At 38.1% G+C, this 14,434-nt stretch overlaps 1 protein-coding gene across 1 annotated transcript in view; it reads right to left on the bottom strand.

Annotated features, from left to right (window-relative positions):
* CFAP44 (cilia and flagella associated protein 44) overlaps positions 1 to 14,434 on the bottom strand; it is a 1,689,287-nt gene that overhangs the window by 366,722 nt on the left and 1,308,131 nt on the right. The window contains exon 27 of the mRNA XM_044073142.1: positions 3,129 to 3,322. Coding sequence (XP_043929077.1) covers positions 3,129 to 3,322 — 194 coding nt within the window. The remainder of the gene's footprint in view (positions 1 to 3,128; positions 3,323 to 14,434) is intronic.

Consider the following 14,434-nt stretch of genomic DNA (forward strand, 5'->3'; position numbering starts at 1 on the left):
CATTGTACCTGGAAGACTGTTTTGTTGCTGGCTCTTATCTCTGCTCGGAGGGTTTCTGAGCTCAGAGTTCTTACAGCCATTCTTCCTTTTTTGTTTTTTTTCACAGGGACAGGGTGTCCCTTTGCACTAATCCTTCTTGTATGCCAAAGGTAATAAATGAGTTCTCTTTGAATCAGTCAGTACAACTCCCTTCCTTTTTCTCTTCTCCTGTCTGCTACTGAGAGGATTTTGCATACTTTGGATTTGCACAGACAATTTGGATAAAACCAGGACTATTCATAAGTCTGATGAGCTTTTTTTTCTTTTCATCCCAGGTCTTTTGGCTTGTCTGTTTCTAAGCAAACCATCCCCTTCTGGATATCAAAGGCCATTTCCTTTTGTCATTCTTTTAATGGCATATCTCTGTCTCTGTCGATCTGTGTCTGTTAGAGCTCATTACAGTAGGGTTGTTGCCTCTTCTGGAGCCTTCTTCAAGGGGTTGGACACCAGTTTCATCCTTGAAGCTGCTACTTAATCTTCAGTGCAGACCTTTACTAAGCACTACAAGTTGGATATGGTTTCTAGGGCCACAGCAGGTTTTGCCGAAACCATTTTATGTGGGTTTGTTGAGGGCTCTTCTCATCCTTCCACCTCCCATTCTGTTTCTTGAGCTTTTTTACTCTCCCTTCTATGATGAATACTGCAACAGTGATATAGAAGGACATACTACAGTTGTCTTAAAGCTTACTATAACAGTAGATGTCCTTCTCTTAACTGTTGCAATATTTGCTCCTTCCTTCCAACCCCATTTTGTTTATTCTGCATTTTTCCCCTTCTGGATGTGCATGGACTCCTTTGTCCTATGGCTACTGTTCTCTTCTGGGTCAACTCAGTTCTAGGTAGTTGCATCCATACGTCTCTTTTATGCCCTTAGTTCTGTGCAGGGAGCATAACTGTGATGTTCTGCACATACAAATCTTTTTTTAGTCTTTTTCATACTGGCCGAGCGTCGGGCTGCCCAGGGCGGGACATCCCTTCTATGATGAATACTGCAACAGTAAAGAGGACATTTACTGTTATGGTAAGATTTTACACAACTGTATTTTCTGCATTTAAGAAAGTGATAACACTCATACAACACTGGCAGTCTCAGAACAGTTGTATCTCAAAATGATTAAACAGTTTCCTGTTCTGCTTATCTTAAATAAGAAACTGTTCTTCTGTGCTTTTCTCACAAATTAGCTAGATTTTAATCCTCTGCAGTTAGAGAACAGAAAATAAAACTTTGCTAACTGCATCCAAGCAAGAACTTTAAATCTTTTTCTTGAAGTTTTTAAAGTTAAAAAATAAATAAAATAAAACAAACTGCAATAAAATAATAATTACACGGATTACTAGTTTTAACTAATCCTCTCATGCAGTACCACTGTGATTTATTTCTCATTACATGCAATGCCAGATGACTAGACCTAATGCTGGGCTTTCTTTTTCCTTTCTAATTCATCGCTAGTTCCAGTGCATCTTTCAGGGAAGGACCTTTACTTTACGATAGGCTGTGAATTTTTTTAAACACACTCAAAATGGTACGCACATAAGTGCATATATAAACACACACACACACTTTCTGCCAGTAGTTTGTGTCTTAGATCCAAGTATCTGAGCTGTGCACCAAGATCTCCTTTTCTTGTATGGTATTCTGTTATGCACAAATGGGTATTAAAGGAGTGTATTCAGCATAAATATTTTATAAGATTCTGAAAATGGACTCAAGGCCAGAAAGCTCATATAAATGTATCATAAAACCCATGTTAGTCTATAAAGGTGGTGAAGGGAGGATACCTCGACCTCTCTCTTTTAGATTAGAAAGGACCTCGTTGATCTATCACATAGATTTGAACTAGTGTAAGAAGAGTTCTGAAATATCTATTGAAATTCAGAAAGATGACCAAAGACATATAACCAAGCATATTGCCTCAATACCATCCCAAATGCAACATCCATGCCACATAGTCTTGTGCAAAGTCTAAGGAGCTGGGTCTTCAGCTCACTACCAAATATACTTAAAACTAGATTTTGGACTTGTTTATTCTTTTGACGCTATTCCCAATATCTGCTCAAGTACTCATTATAACAATTTGTAGACTGTTGGTGAATATTACATAAATATTTCTCCAAAAACTCAGATATTTTGAATCATTAGCTTGGGGAAGGTCAGTGAGATAAACAGGGTGTCTTCTGACACTCAAGCATTGCCAGTGTTACATCAAATATGCTTGACCAGAGCAGACAGATATTCAGACTCCAGATGGTGAGATTTATTCCTGAAAATAGTCAGGGTTTTTCCAGCTAGACCTGATGGGGAAAACAGTGACTAGCAAGTGTGATGGCAGAACCTAAGTTGGAGATTCTGGCAATTTTAAACTCCTCCAACAAATGCACTGTGCATTTCTTCACAACCTGAAACCACTAAAAGCCCCATATTACAGAACAACTCATCAAAGAAGTGATCTTAAAGAATGTTGGGCATACAAATTCCACAGGATGCAGAACATAGGGGGATCTGACTTTAGGCATGATATTCTTATACAGCTTTTCCATTTCTGAGAAGACAGATCACCCTTCTCACTAACTGAGATTATGCTGGTCTGTAGGTCAGGACAGTCATTAATGGTGTTCCTGGAGAAGAATGTCCCAGTACCCACTTTGAAGTAGTTGTAAGTTAAAGCTGCTAGGGTAAGAACTGCTGTAATTCTGTCATGGACACAAGCTGTGTCACCAAAACAACCATAGAGGTAGACAACTATGCTTCCCCCTGGGCAGTTGACAAGACTGAAGCTAACAATGGTGATGATGTTAACAGTTGCACTGTGAAAAGCAACGAAGACAGCAGCCCATATCAGTCGGATAGTAACTCAATGTTCATGCAATGGATCGTGCAAGGAGATAAAACTGCTCAACAAAAATGTTTGCAAGGGGAGTAATTCCAAAATTTACAAAAGGGCTGCCCCGCTGACTCTCCCAAATGAAGATAAAGGGATACACCAGTACAAATAGGTATTTTGCTATCACCTGGTAAATGAATAAGTGAGTAATTTAGTGAATGACAAAAATAAGTGGGTGTCTATAGTGCAGCAGCAGAGGGGACCCACCTGCTCCAGCAATGTCTTTTCCATGATCTCCTGCTTTGCTGTGCTGCTCTGACTTGGCTTGGTTCCTTTGTTCCATCTGTTTTCTAAGCTTGTGGTACTCTTCAGACAGACGAAGAAGTCGATAAGTGGAAACTTGGTGCTCACTTTCAATAGCATGCACTACTGTAGTATCAAACTCTATTTCATCTCGAAACCTGGGATAAGGAGCAAAACAAAAATAAGCATGTGTGCCAGTGTTTTTGATGGTCATATCAGTCTGTCATGAAAACCAAATTACAGTAAGACTCTATTTCTAATATTATGTCCTCTTCCTACAAAACTTGGAATGTTTTGCCAAATATACTATTTTGTTTTACTTAACTGATGTAACAGAATGATGGATTTTAATACATTACGATGACATTAAAATATAGGAATATTTGAAATTGCTTTCCAAGTATTCTGTTTATTACAGTCATTTGCTAACTTATTTTTTTTACTGTGGTGCTAAATCTTTGTTATACATCCATATATGCACTCTCAACTCTCTCCCTGGATAGTGCCTTAGAATACTGCAACAATACTTTCCTTAGCATTCTAAATCACTTCACCCCCACCAGGACTGTTAGAACTAAATCTAACTAAGCCCCTTGGATCACCAAAGATACCCGACCACTTCTAAAACAAAAGGATAAAGCATGGGACTTATGGCGTCACAATAAAACACAAACTAATAGACAGGCATTCCTGGAATTAAGGAACAAAGATAAAAAACAAATTAGGACAAACAAAATAACCATTATACTGGCATCCAATCAAAACACAAAACAAACCCACAAAAGATCTGGGCTGCCATCAATAAAATCATGCAACCAGGATAAAACAGTACACCACCATCAGACATCAATACCACAACAAATAATAATGCGACCTAGTTCAAACAACACCTCACCAAATCTATTCTAGATATCACCAACAATAATACTTCTACTACACATACAAACCTGTCATTTTCACCCAGGTACCTAAACTGTTTCTCATTACAACCTGTCCCTATTAGCACAATATATAAATATCTGAACAAACTTAAACCCACAACCCTGGCTGCTGATAAATGACCTGCAGACTTCCTCAAGATTGCAGCCAAAGCCATCTCCTATTCCATCTCCCTGTTACTTAACCACTCTTTGTCAGAACAACACATCCCATCACTATGGAAAATTTCATATATAACACCACTCCACAAAGGAGGTAACTCAACGGAACTATCTAACTACTGACTGATCACCATTCTATCTTCCATGTCAAAAATCCTCAAAAAAATGTATGTCCTAATCATAGTATCACCACAGCCATTATTAGCTTTACCAATACTGTAAATCAACACTGGAACAATGGCAACGTTGTCCCCACTGTTTTCTTAGATCACTACAAGGCCTTCAATACAGTCTCCCATGCCAAACTACTTACTGAACTCTCCAACTTAATCTAAGCCACTCCACTCTAATCTGGTTCCAGGACTATCTATCTAACTGCCAACAGGCTGTAAAATGGCAAAATTCCTGATTTCCCCTCCTATCTTTTACTGTAGGCATCCCCAAGGATCCATCCTTGGCCCCTTCCTCTTCTCCATATTTACCAATAAACTTCACAAAGCTACCCTGCATGCCACTCTGGTCCAGTACACTGATGACTCCACCCAAATCACTTCTGACAGATCGCTCCCTGAATTAAAAAAAATAAATAACACAAGAATCCTTTGCTGCTGTCGAAAACTGGTTAAGCAGCTCTCAACTAATACTAAACCCCCAAAAAACACAGCTGATATTCCATCCTGCAGAAGTCATAGACCCATTTCCTCCATTCACAATACACTCAGCTAACAACACCCCTATCACACCTATCTCACACACCAAACTGCTAGGTGTTATCTTAGACCACAGCATGAAATTTGATATACATATCGCATATACCATAAAAAAATTCCATAAAAACTCGGAACTCTATATAGATGCAAAAAGTACCTCACCAACAACAGTAAAGCTACCATTGCTAGAACCCCTTAGTCTCCACACTTCTCTATGCCTCCCCCATACTCATCAACTTAAATAAATCAGACTTAACCAAACTAAACACTTGCTGCAATAAAATAGCAAAGTTTGCTACATACTCACCCTACAGTACACATAACTGGCTAGCATTCAAGCAACTTTCCTGGCTAGAATAACCAAACCCGCTCACCTTTACCTAACTTACAATACCCCACCAAATTCTATTTAATCCCCAAAAAACTCCTGCATTACAAGGCCTACTGAATATCTACTCTAACAAATGCCTACTAAGATCCACCAACAAAGGATCAATCGACGTAACCAAAAGCAAAAAATAGCTCTGGGGACTCCCTCTACTCTTCCTCTATCGCAAAAACATGGAACAGCATCTCCCTAGAAATACAAGTCTTGGATATATAACTGTATGGACCCTGAGTAGCTCCCCATAATAGATCTATAACATACTCTCCACATGAGTGTACTCAAACTCTTCCTGCACAATAGTACTCTCTTTATAATAGTGCTCAAGTATGCTTAGTCACTATCACCCCATCACTATCATCCAACATTACATAATAAAGCTCTCCAACTGCTGCTGCTGAAAAATATATACCTACAAAACAGTGCAACCTTATACCACTGTGTCTTAACATGCACTGTATCTATTGTATCACTGTTCTGTAAGCAAATTGCAAACGTTGAATCATTATGTATCTTTACCCAAAGCCGATGTTAATGCGTAAGCATACATCACATCCTTTCTTTTGTTTTGTACTCAAATAGCATGTGTTTTATTGTATTTATTGTACTAACCATTATATCACTTGTCACCAACTATCTGAATGTAACGCCCGACAACAATACTGTATATTCGTTTACTTTATTGTATGCTTATTTTATTCAGATATTACTTTGTTCTATACTTAATTTACCTGTATTTTATTACATTTATTGTACTAATCATTGTGGAGGTTTTCTCCCCGAGCCTCCACTGAAAAAAAGATTTCTTGCCCAGTTGGACTCTCCCGATAAACAAATGTAAAATAAAATAAATAAATAAATAAATAAATTAAGATATGTCTTCATATCCCAAGACATAACAAACCAATGTGCTCCATCATAATTTAAGTAGTATTCATACTGACATTAAGTAAATATTATTAACCAACAGAATTGTCAAGATAATACCAAAACCAAAACAAGTGTGTTTAAGCAGCTCCAAAGATAGAATTACGAGGTGCACAGTATAAAATCCAAATATCTTTTTTAATAATTAATGGTTTAGTGCTTTTGTTTTGTTAAATGCAAAACTTCATCAGAACAAAATAGTATGGTCACACACACTTCCTTAAAATACATTGATCGACCAATCAAATATCTAAACTTCATCAGCCTGTAAAATTTTAAAGCCACATTACACCATTCATCCTTTAAAATGTTAAATAACTAATACACATACCAACATTTGGTATAAGTTCCAAAACCTTATTTCAGAACATATTTGTATGTACTGCTATATGTTTCTAAAATTCACTGTGTGTAAACAAATTAATTATATCTAGAAAAATGCTACCCTTTTGAAGATCGTAAAAGGCAACATAAAATAGTAAAAAAACAGGAAATAAATATTAAAAAAGTAATGAAAAAGTGATTAAAACGTAATGAAGAAGTGATAAAAAAAGTTTGTATAAATTGATGATAATAATATCCCCTTAACTACCACACCCATATTGTATCTTTATCACAATTTTGCTGCTCTCATTTTCAAAATAGGGACAATCAAAGTGTTTTCATTCAATTATCATTTAGTAATATCTAACCATAAAAAACAATTTCAAGGTCATGTTAACAACCTACAGGAATTTTCTTCCAAAATTTGCCTCAGATACTCACTTCAGATTTTTTTCCAGAGAATACAAGCCTCATAGAAAAAAAATTTCATTCCACAACCTTTTAAGAGTGTGAATGAAAACTACATGAAGAGAAAAATCTGGTAACAGACTAAGTTTTCCCTAACTCAAAACTAATATCTCACACAGATCTGCATCATCGTTTGTACTTCAGAGTGGTCCTTATGCTCAGAATATATTTTATTTTGAAGACATTAAAACAACCTCTCCAGCCTATTTTAGTTTCACTAAAAAATAAAACATCTTCTGGCTGTATACTGCTCACTGAAATGATTTTGTGGAATGTAATTTGCTGGATGTGCACTGTCATGAACCTTTCTTTTTTGTAGTTTTGCTGGGTACACAGCTTTTTATGTCATAAGCTGATAGGACATCTACCAGAGCAGCAGTGCCTGTTGTGGCCTCTTAAAAGAATAATCTAGATGAAGTATGGTAACCCATTACACCTGAGTGGACCTGCAGGTGTTTCTACAGTTACCTCCTACTGTACCTCTAGGCATCAAATATTGCTTGTTCATATTTGTATTAATAATTCAAAAGCCATGCTACATACAAAGTATCAGAATATTTTATCTTGAAGCATACATGATGGCAAATAAAACTGTATTGATATTTGACCTCTGTCAATGAGTATTTGTTAAAACTATAAGGTGATAACTTCATTTTTAAAGGCTCAAGCCACACCCACTAGGAGTTAAAGGTGCACAGTCAAAAGAGCTATACTGGAGGGAACGAGTTAAGACAGAACAGTAGAAATATTAAAATATTTATATTAAGTTCCCAATATTACAAAATACGTGATTATTAATTGCCAATCCCCAACAGGCAATATCAATGTTTAACATATAAACAGTTAATACACAAATGTAACTTTAGGGAACAAACTTGCAATATACTTAATTTTACAATGTATTAATATTGCCGTTTCTAACAAAATGCATTACTGTTTAGTTTTCTAAGTGCATTCTGTTAGGGCCTCTGCAAATACATCCATTTCTGGACACATCACAGCTGATTTTACAATGACCACAGCTGCACTGGCAATCATTGTTAAAAGTGCAACTTAGTCCTCATTTTAATATCTCATTCAAAGCAGCCACTTAGCCAGCATTATACACTCGATACTTCAACAAGAGTCCAAGTGCATGACATTTATATGAAACATCACTAGTCTGATATGCATTCTAAGATGGGTTTGCTGCTGCAGTGGCCCAGAGTATACTGGTAGCCAATCTATCCCATGTACTACTGGTAAAACTGTGTGAAGAGACTAGTTAAAAAGGAAATAAAACTTATCAAATGGCGAAAGACAGGAAGGGACATTGGTTTCCTATATTTCTTTTTAGGGGAGATACCATTAAATCCTGAATTTGGACTACGTGAATACTGAAAACACATGGGAACTTCACAGAATTTGGCATTTTAAGCCAAAGCACAAGTTCGTTTCAACTTGTATTTCTTCTCATATTTACTACTTATAATACTGTCAGTTTCTTTTATTGAGTGTTCTACACTGGAATCTGTATTAATTTGCATCTATATAGAAGCCCTAGACAATTATAATGAAAACACAGTAATGACTAGAAATTACATTTAAAAAAATGGGTTTACTTCCCATATTTCATCTTTTGAAAACAGAATTAAATTTTTTCTAAAAAACATAAATCACTCCCCCAACATAAAGAAGGTAAAGGTAAGGCTAGGAAAGGAAGTTAGGCAGAATGAAGAATTTAGTTGAGCCACACTGATTCGGTGTACACTAACCTAAGTCTCAAAAACAAGTACATATATATCCTTTCAGATATAGCTTCATTTTTATTCTTAAAGATTTGGAGTGTTTGTGATGTATTAATTTCATTTGGATGGCTATTCTAACAAATTCAAACTAGTATGGCAAAATATCTTTTAGAGGCCCCTATGGTGAATAGATGTCTTTTCAGAATGAGATTCTCACTGTTCTTTATGAATGTTATGGGTTTTGTAATCCTAATTTATTTACTAGAGGAGGACAATATCTTTCATTAAAAAGTTTGAAGGTGGGTGAATTCAGCAGACAGCCCTGGCAGAAACCGAAACCATGTCATTTTTTTCCCAATAATGCCCTATCTATTACTTCCCCCCTTGCAGTTCTATGGTGATGCTCAATGGATAGACATGCAATGGGAGGCATGCAACATACTGGCATGCTTCTGTGGTAGTTCAGCCTTCCTCACCACCCTAACCCTCCTGAGTTACACCCCCTTACACAATGTATTCAGCACCCACCAAGGATCATAGCCAGGAATCCACATGTAAGCACCCACCATTGCCCAGGATAGGTCTGTGAAGCCTATGATTATAACTCAGTTCTGTAGCTGAACAGTGCAAAGCTAATTTGGGTGTGATATGTGTGGGTCATCCTCAAGGCAAAAGTGAGCATGTGCAGTAAGTTCATCACTCCCTTGCGTACACAACTGGTGACAGTGTTGCAGGATTCAAGACACGTAACCACTATCCTTAACATTATTTTTGTGCCAGTGGTACATATTTAATCTCTATAATCCCTATACAACTGATGTTAATTAATGAATGAAATATACTACACCTGACATCTCTAGAAGTAAGGAAATATTCTGCACCTAACACTAAACATAATGCCATTGCAAGATGGAGAAAATGTAGCTCAAGTATGGCTCTTTCCATTGTGCCATTCTTTGGGTAGAACAATTACAATTAAAGTATATTTACAGTGCTGGTTAAGCACACGAAAACTATATATATATATATATATATATATATATATATATATATATATATATATATATCGCACACTCACCTTACCCCGATCCGTTCCCACACTTACATTAACCCGGTCTGTAACCTCCATTCGCATACTTACCCTACCCCGGCCCGTAACCTACCCACCACAGTAGAGTAAATAGCGAAGCCATGGAACAGACAACTGAAATCTTTCCCTAGGTAAGATTTAGAAGTTCTGGGGCTTCGCTATTTTGAGGTTTCAACAGAAACGGGTCGATATTATAGCATTCGAAGTTTAAAAACTTCAGTGCTATAATATAGACCCGATATATATATATATATATATATATATATATATGTGTGTGTGTGTGTATATATATATATATATATATATATATATATATATATATATACACACACACACACACACACACACACACACACACACACACACAGAGAGAGAGAGAGAGAGAGAGAGAGAATAATTTTCAGTTTCTGGTCAAAGTAGTCCTTTAAACTGAGGCAGCCTATTGCTCTTTCACTAAAGCTGATGACATATAATAGAGTATTCTGATTGTAGGGGAAATTCTAGGGTACTACCTATAAGAATTTAATTTACATCTGCACAACTATTAATTGGTTAATTAATTAATGAAATATACAACCGTTGACATTGCTATACAAGATAATATTCATCTCCTGATATTAAATATACTGCTATCTTCTGTGACAAAGAATATGTTGCAAGTAGAAAAAAAATACCTCAAAACCCAAAACATTTACTAATAAAGGGACACTAGTTTGGTGTAGAACATCAATATGAAAATATATACTCTTTCAGGTTCTGGACAAAGGGGTCCTTTCAACTACTGTGGCTTATTGTGCTTTCTATAAACTGCCAACACATCAGAGCTGTAGCAAATGTGTGACAAGATGGACAGCTGCCCCAAGTGCAAGCTGTTCAGGGGGTGCAATCAGTGCATTAATGTAACCATGGAAAGGCTCCTGATCTATCCCTGCAATAGTGCTGCCTGTAGCAGTAAAAACATTTAAACCACTGTGATCATCCATTAAATAAGAAAGGCATTCAATGTGTTTTTTGAATTATAGCAAATCTCCTTATGTTAAACTGAATCAATGAGGTCCTTGCAGCAGTTCATTCAGTGTGTTAATGTCTTTTATGAACTGTAGAAAGGAGCTCCTTACTACAGTTTTGTAAAGCACTTTTCTGTATTTTATTAAGTTGTAAAAAGGAGCTATGTTTGGCTCCTTACAGTATGGAGTGAGGCTGGAAATCTGTCTGAGAAGCTCATTTTTATGGTCCTCAACTTGATTTGTGATTTTTGTTGTCAACTCTGGCCTGGGAAGGCATTAAATAGGTGAATGCCAAGGGCACCTGATAGGAAAGCTACAGCTCTGATTTCAGGCTCAAGACAAGCAGATAGACAGATGGACGGACACACACACACACACACACGCACACACACACATACATACATACACACACGCACACAATTTCTGTGTTGGCCTATAAGGTAGAGTTGTCATAGTTTTAAATATCCAAGAAAAATGTTCCCCCTCTATACACAGAGAGACACACACACACACAAAATCGCATGTTTTAAGTGTTTCTTTTAATTAATGGGAAAGCAATTATGTACTGTGATTTCCCTTTCTTGGCACAAGTGGTCATTAAAGCATTGCATCTAACGCATCGATAACTTCTTAACTCCCAAAGAAGGGCTCTTCTTGGTGAAAAAAAAATGAGTACCAGATGCTAACCCCATTAAGGCCTGTTATTGCTTTTGAATCATCAGTAGGATGGGGGAACATTATTGCTGACTGATGGGCTCAAGATGTCTGGGTGTCTTCTGAGGCATTGTGCACTGTTACTCTGATGATGTGGGAAGCTCTTCTGACCTTCCCATACTTCCAGGACACCATTTTCCAGAAAGTGATTGCTGACCATTCAGATGTGATACCTTTTGATGTACCAACATAGGCTTAGAGATTTCTTACTCCTGTCCCAACACAGGCCTTTATCTATCCCTCCTGTGCTGGACATTGCTAACGATACCTTTTCGGAATCTAGCTTGGCCCCTGACTCTTTACCTCCTGCTCCCAGAAAACCTGATAGATATTACAGGGTTCCTGATTCTCATAAGTTCCTTTTTAAAAAATCCTACTGCGGACCCTGAGACCATTTCACAGTGACCCAAGGGCATTAAGGCTACTACTGACAAAAACTCTACCCCCTCTGATAGAGATTCCAGGGCCCTGGATAGATGGGGTAAGAAGGTATACACCTCTGCAACCTTGGCCATCAGGGCCTTAAATTGCCAGTTTCATATGTAGCAGCTTCAATGATGTTCAAAGTATCAGCAGCATATTACTGTATTGCTTAAACAGAAAACAATGTTGATTCCTGATTGTGCTGAAAATAAGTATTTACAGGATTTAATGCATTCTGCTGAACAGGTTGGAAAACATACTTTGCAATGTGGTTTTGATTCACTAGAGGCATCTTGCAGGGCTGCTGTCACCGGGTCTGTACTTAGAAGGCATGCTTGGCTTAAGGAGCAATCTTTGCCAGATCATGTTAAAACTAAATTGCTGGATGCTCCCTTAAATCAAGACCGCCTGTTTGACGACAAAGCAGAAGAAGTTCTTAAAAAGATGGAGGAAAAAGCTAAATCTATGCAAAATGTTAAAGATTTCTTACAAGTGGTCCTTTCCTGCCTCTTCCATGCCTTCTCAGTTCAAACCCAGAACCAGCACAGCACCCAGGCTTCAGTCCCAGGGTACGCACAGGACTAAGCAGTGGGGGGCACCCACTTCCAAATCAGGGAGTAGTAAGACTCCCCCCTATGGTAAGCTGTCTCAATGACTTAACTTTAAAACTTCCAAGCACTTCTCACCTGACTACTCCTTTACGGGGAAAGATTGTTCTGCAAGCAAAAAACTGGGAACTCATTACCCAGGACAAATGGGTTTTAAACATAGTTTCCCAAGGATACAGATTTCACTTCCACACGTTACTAACCCCAAAAAGTTGGCCAGATCTACCCCCAAATCAGTGGGCAGAGGCTCAAAAGCAAGTACTCTCTCTCAAGATTAAAGGCTATTCAGTCTGTACCAGAAGAGGAAAAGGGACAAGGTTTCTACTCAAGACTTTTCCTGGTACCCAGAAAAGACAACTGATGGCATCATATCCTGGACCTGTCTATCCTAAACACCTTTTTGGTGATTCCAAAATTCAAGATACTAACTCTTCACCAGTTGCTTCCCATGATAGGCAAAGATGCCTGGTTGGCAACACTGGATGTAAAGGAAGCCTACCTGCACATCCCAATCAGGGAATCTTGCAGAAAATACCTATGCTTCAAAGCAGGCTGCATGCACTATCAGTACTCTGCACTGCGCTTTGGCTTATCTACTGCACCCAGGATATTCACAAAGAGCCTAGCTCCAGTCATTGCATTTTGCAGGCAAAGAAATATTCAAATATACCCATACCTGGATGATTGTCTAATTCAGGCAGAAAGCCAGGACATACTTCTGAATCATCTGGCATTTGTACAAAAGGTGTTAACTTGTCTGGGGTACACCATAAACAAAAAGAAATCACATCTGGTACCCTGTCAACAAATTATGTTCCTGGGAGCAAGCTTGAACACAACTTCCCAGATGGCTTTACTCATGCCAGAGAAACAAATTCATTTGACAACTTACTTCAAACTAGTGTCCACAAAAAACCTGCTATCTGCAAGGCAAATACTGCAAGCCTTGGGGTTCATGGCCTCGTGCATTCTACTAATTCCATATGCAAGACTGCATATGAGGAAACTACATTGGTATCTAAAAAGCCTACTGTGTCAACATTCTCAGTATCTTGAAGCAATGATTCCTATCATACCTTGCCTACGGTTAGATTTCCTTTGGTGGGCAGAGGCCTGCTACCAAAACAAGGGACTACCATTCACTCTACCCCCTGCTGCCCAAACCCTAACAACAGACACATCAGACTATGCATGGGGGGCTCACCTGACAGGGAAGTGCATTCATGGCAAATGGAACCAAAGTCAAATGCACCTGCATATCAATCAAAAAGAAAAGTTAGCTGTACAGAATGCTCTGACAGCCTTCAGGACCACATTCTTCCAGGACAATTAATGGTAAAGATGGACAACACCATTGTTATCTGGTAGATAAACAAGCGGGGGGGGTACCCATTCTTACCCCCTCTGCAGACTAGCCATGGCTCTGTGGAACACAGCCTTGAGCTACCAAGTGCATCTACAGGCTCAATTCCTGCCAGGAAAACTAAATACACTGGCAGATGATCTAAGCAGAAATCTCATGGACCCAGACGAGTGGAAACTAGAACCAAAGATTTTCACCATGTTGATCAACAAATGGGGGATCCCAGATATAGACTGGTTTGCCTCCCCCAGAACTACCAATTGAACAAATTCTGCAAAAGGTCTCCCCACAAACAAGCTTGGAAAGTGGATGCTCTGTCCTTCAGCTGGAAAAATCTATCAGTTTATGCCTTTCCTCCTCTGCCTCTCCTCCCCAAAGTGCTACTAAAGATCAAACAGGACAAACCAAGGATGATACTGATTGC

The sequence above is a fragment of the Protopterus annectens genome, chromosome 5.part1, assembly GCF_019279795.1.
Source record: "Protopterus annectens isolate FY-2018-M chromosome 5.part1, PAN1.0, whole genome shotgun sequence".
NCBI lineage: Eukaryota > Metazoa > Chordata > Ceratodontiformes > Protopteridae > Protopterus > Protopterus annectens.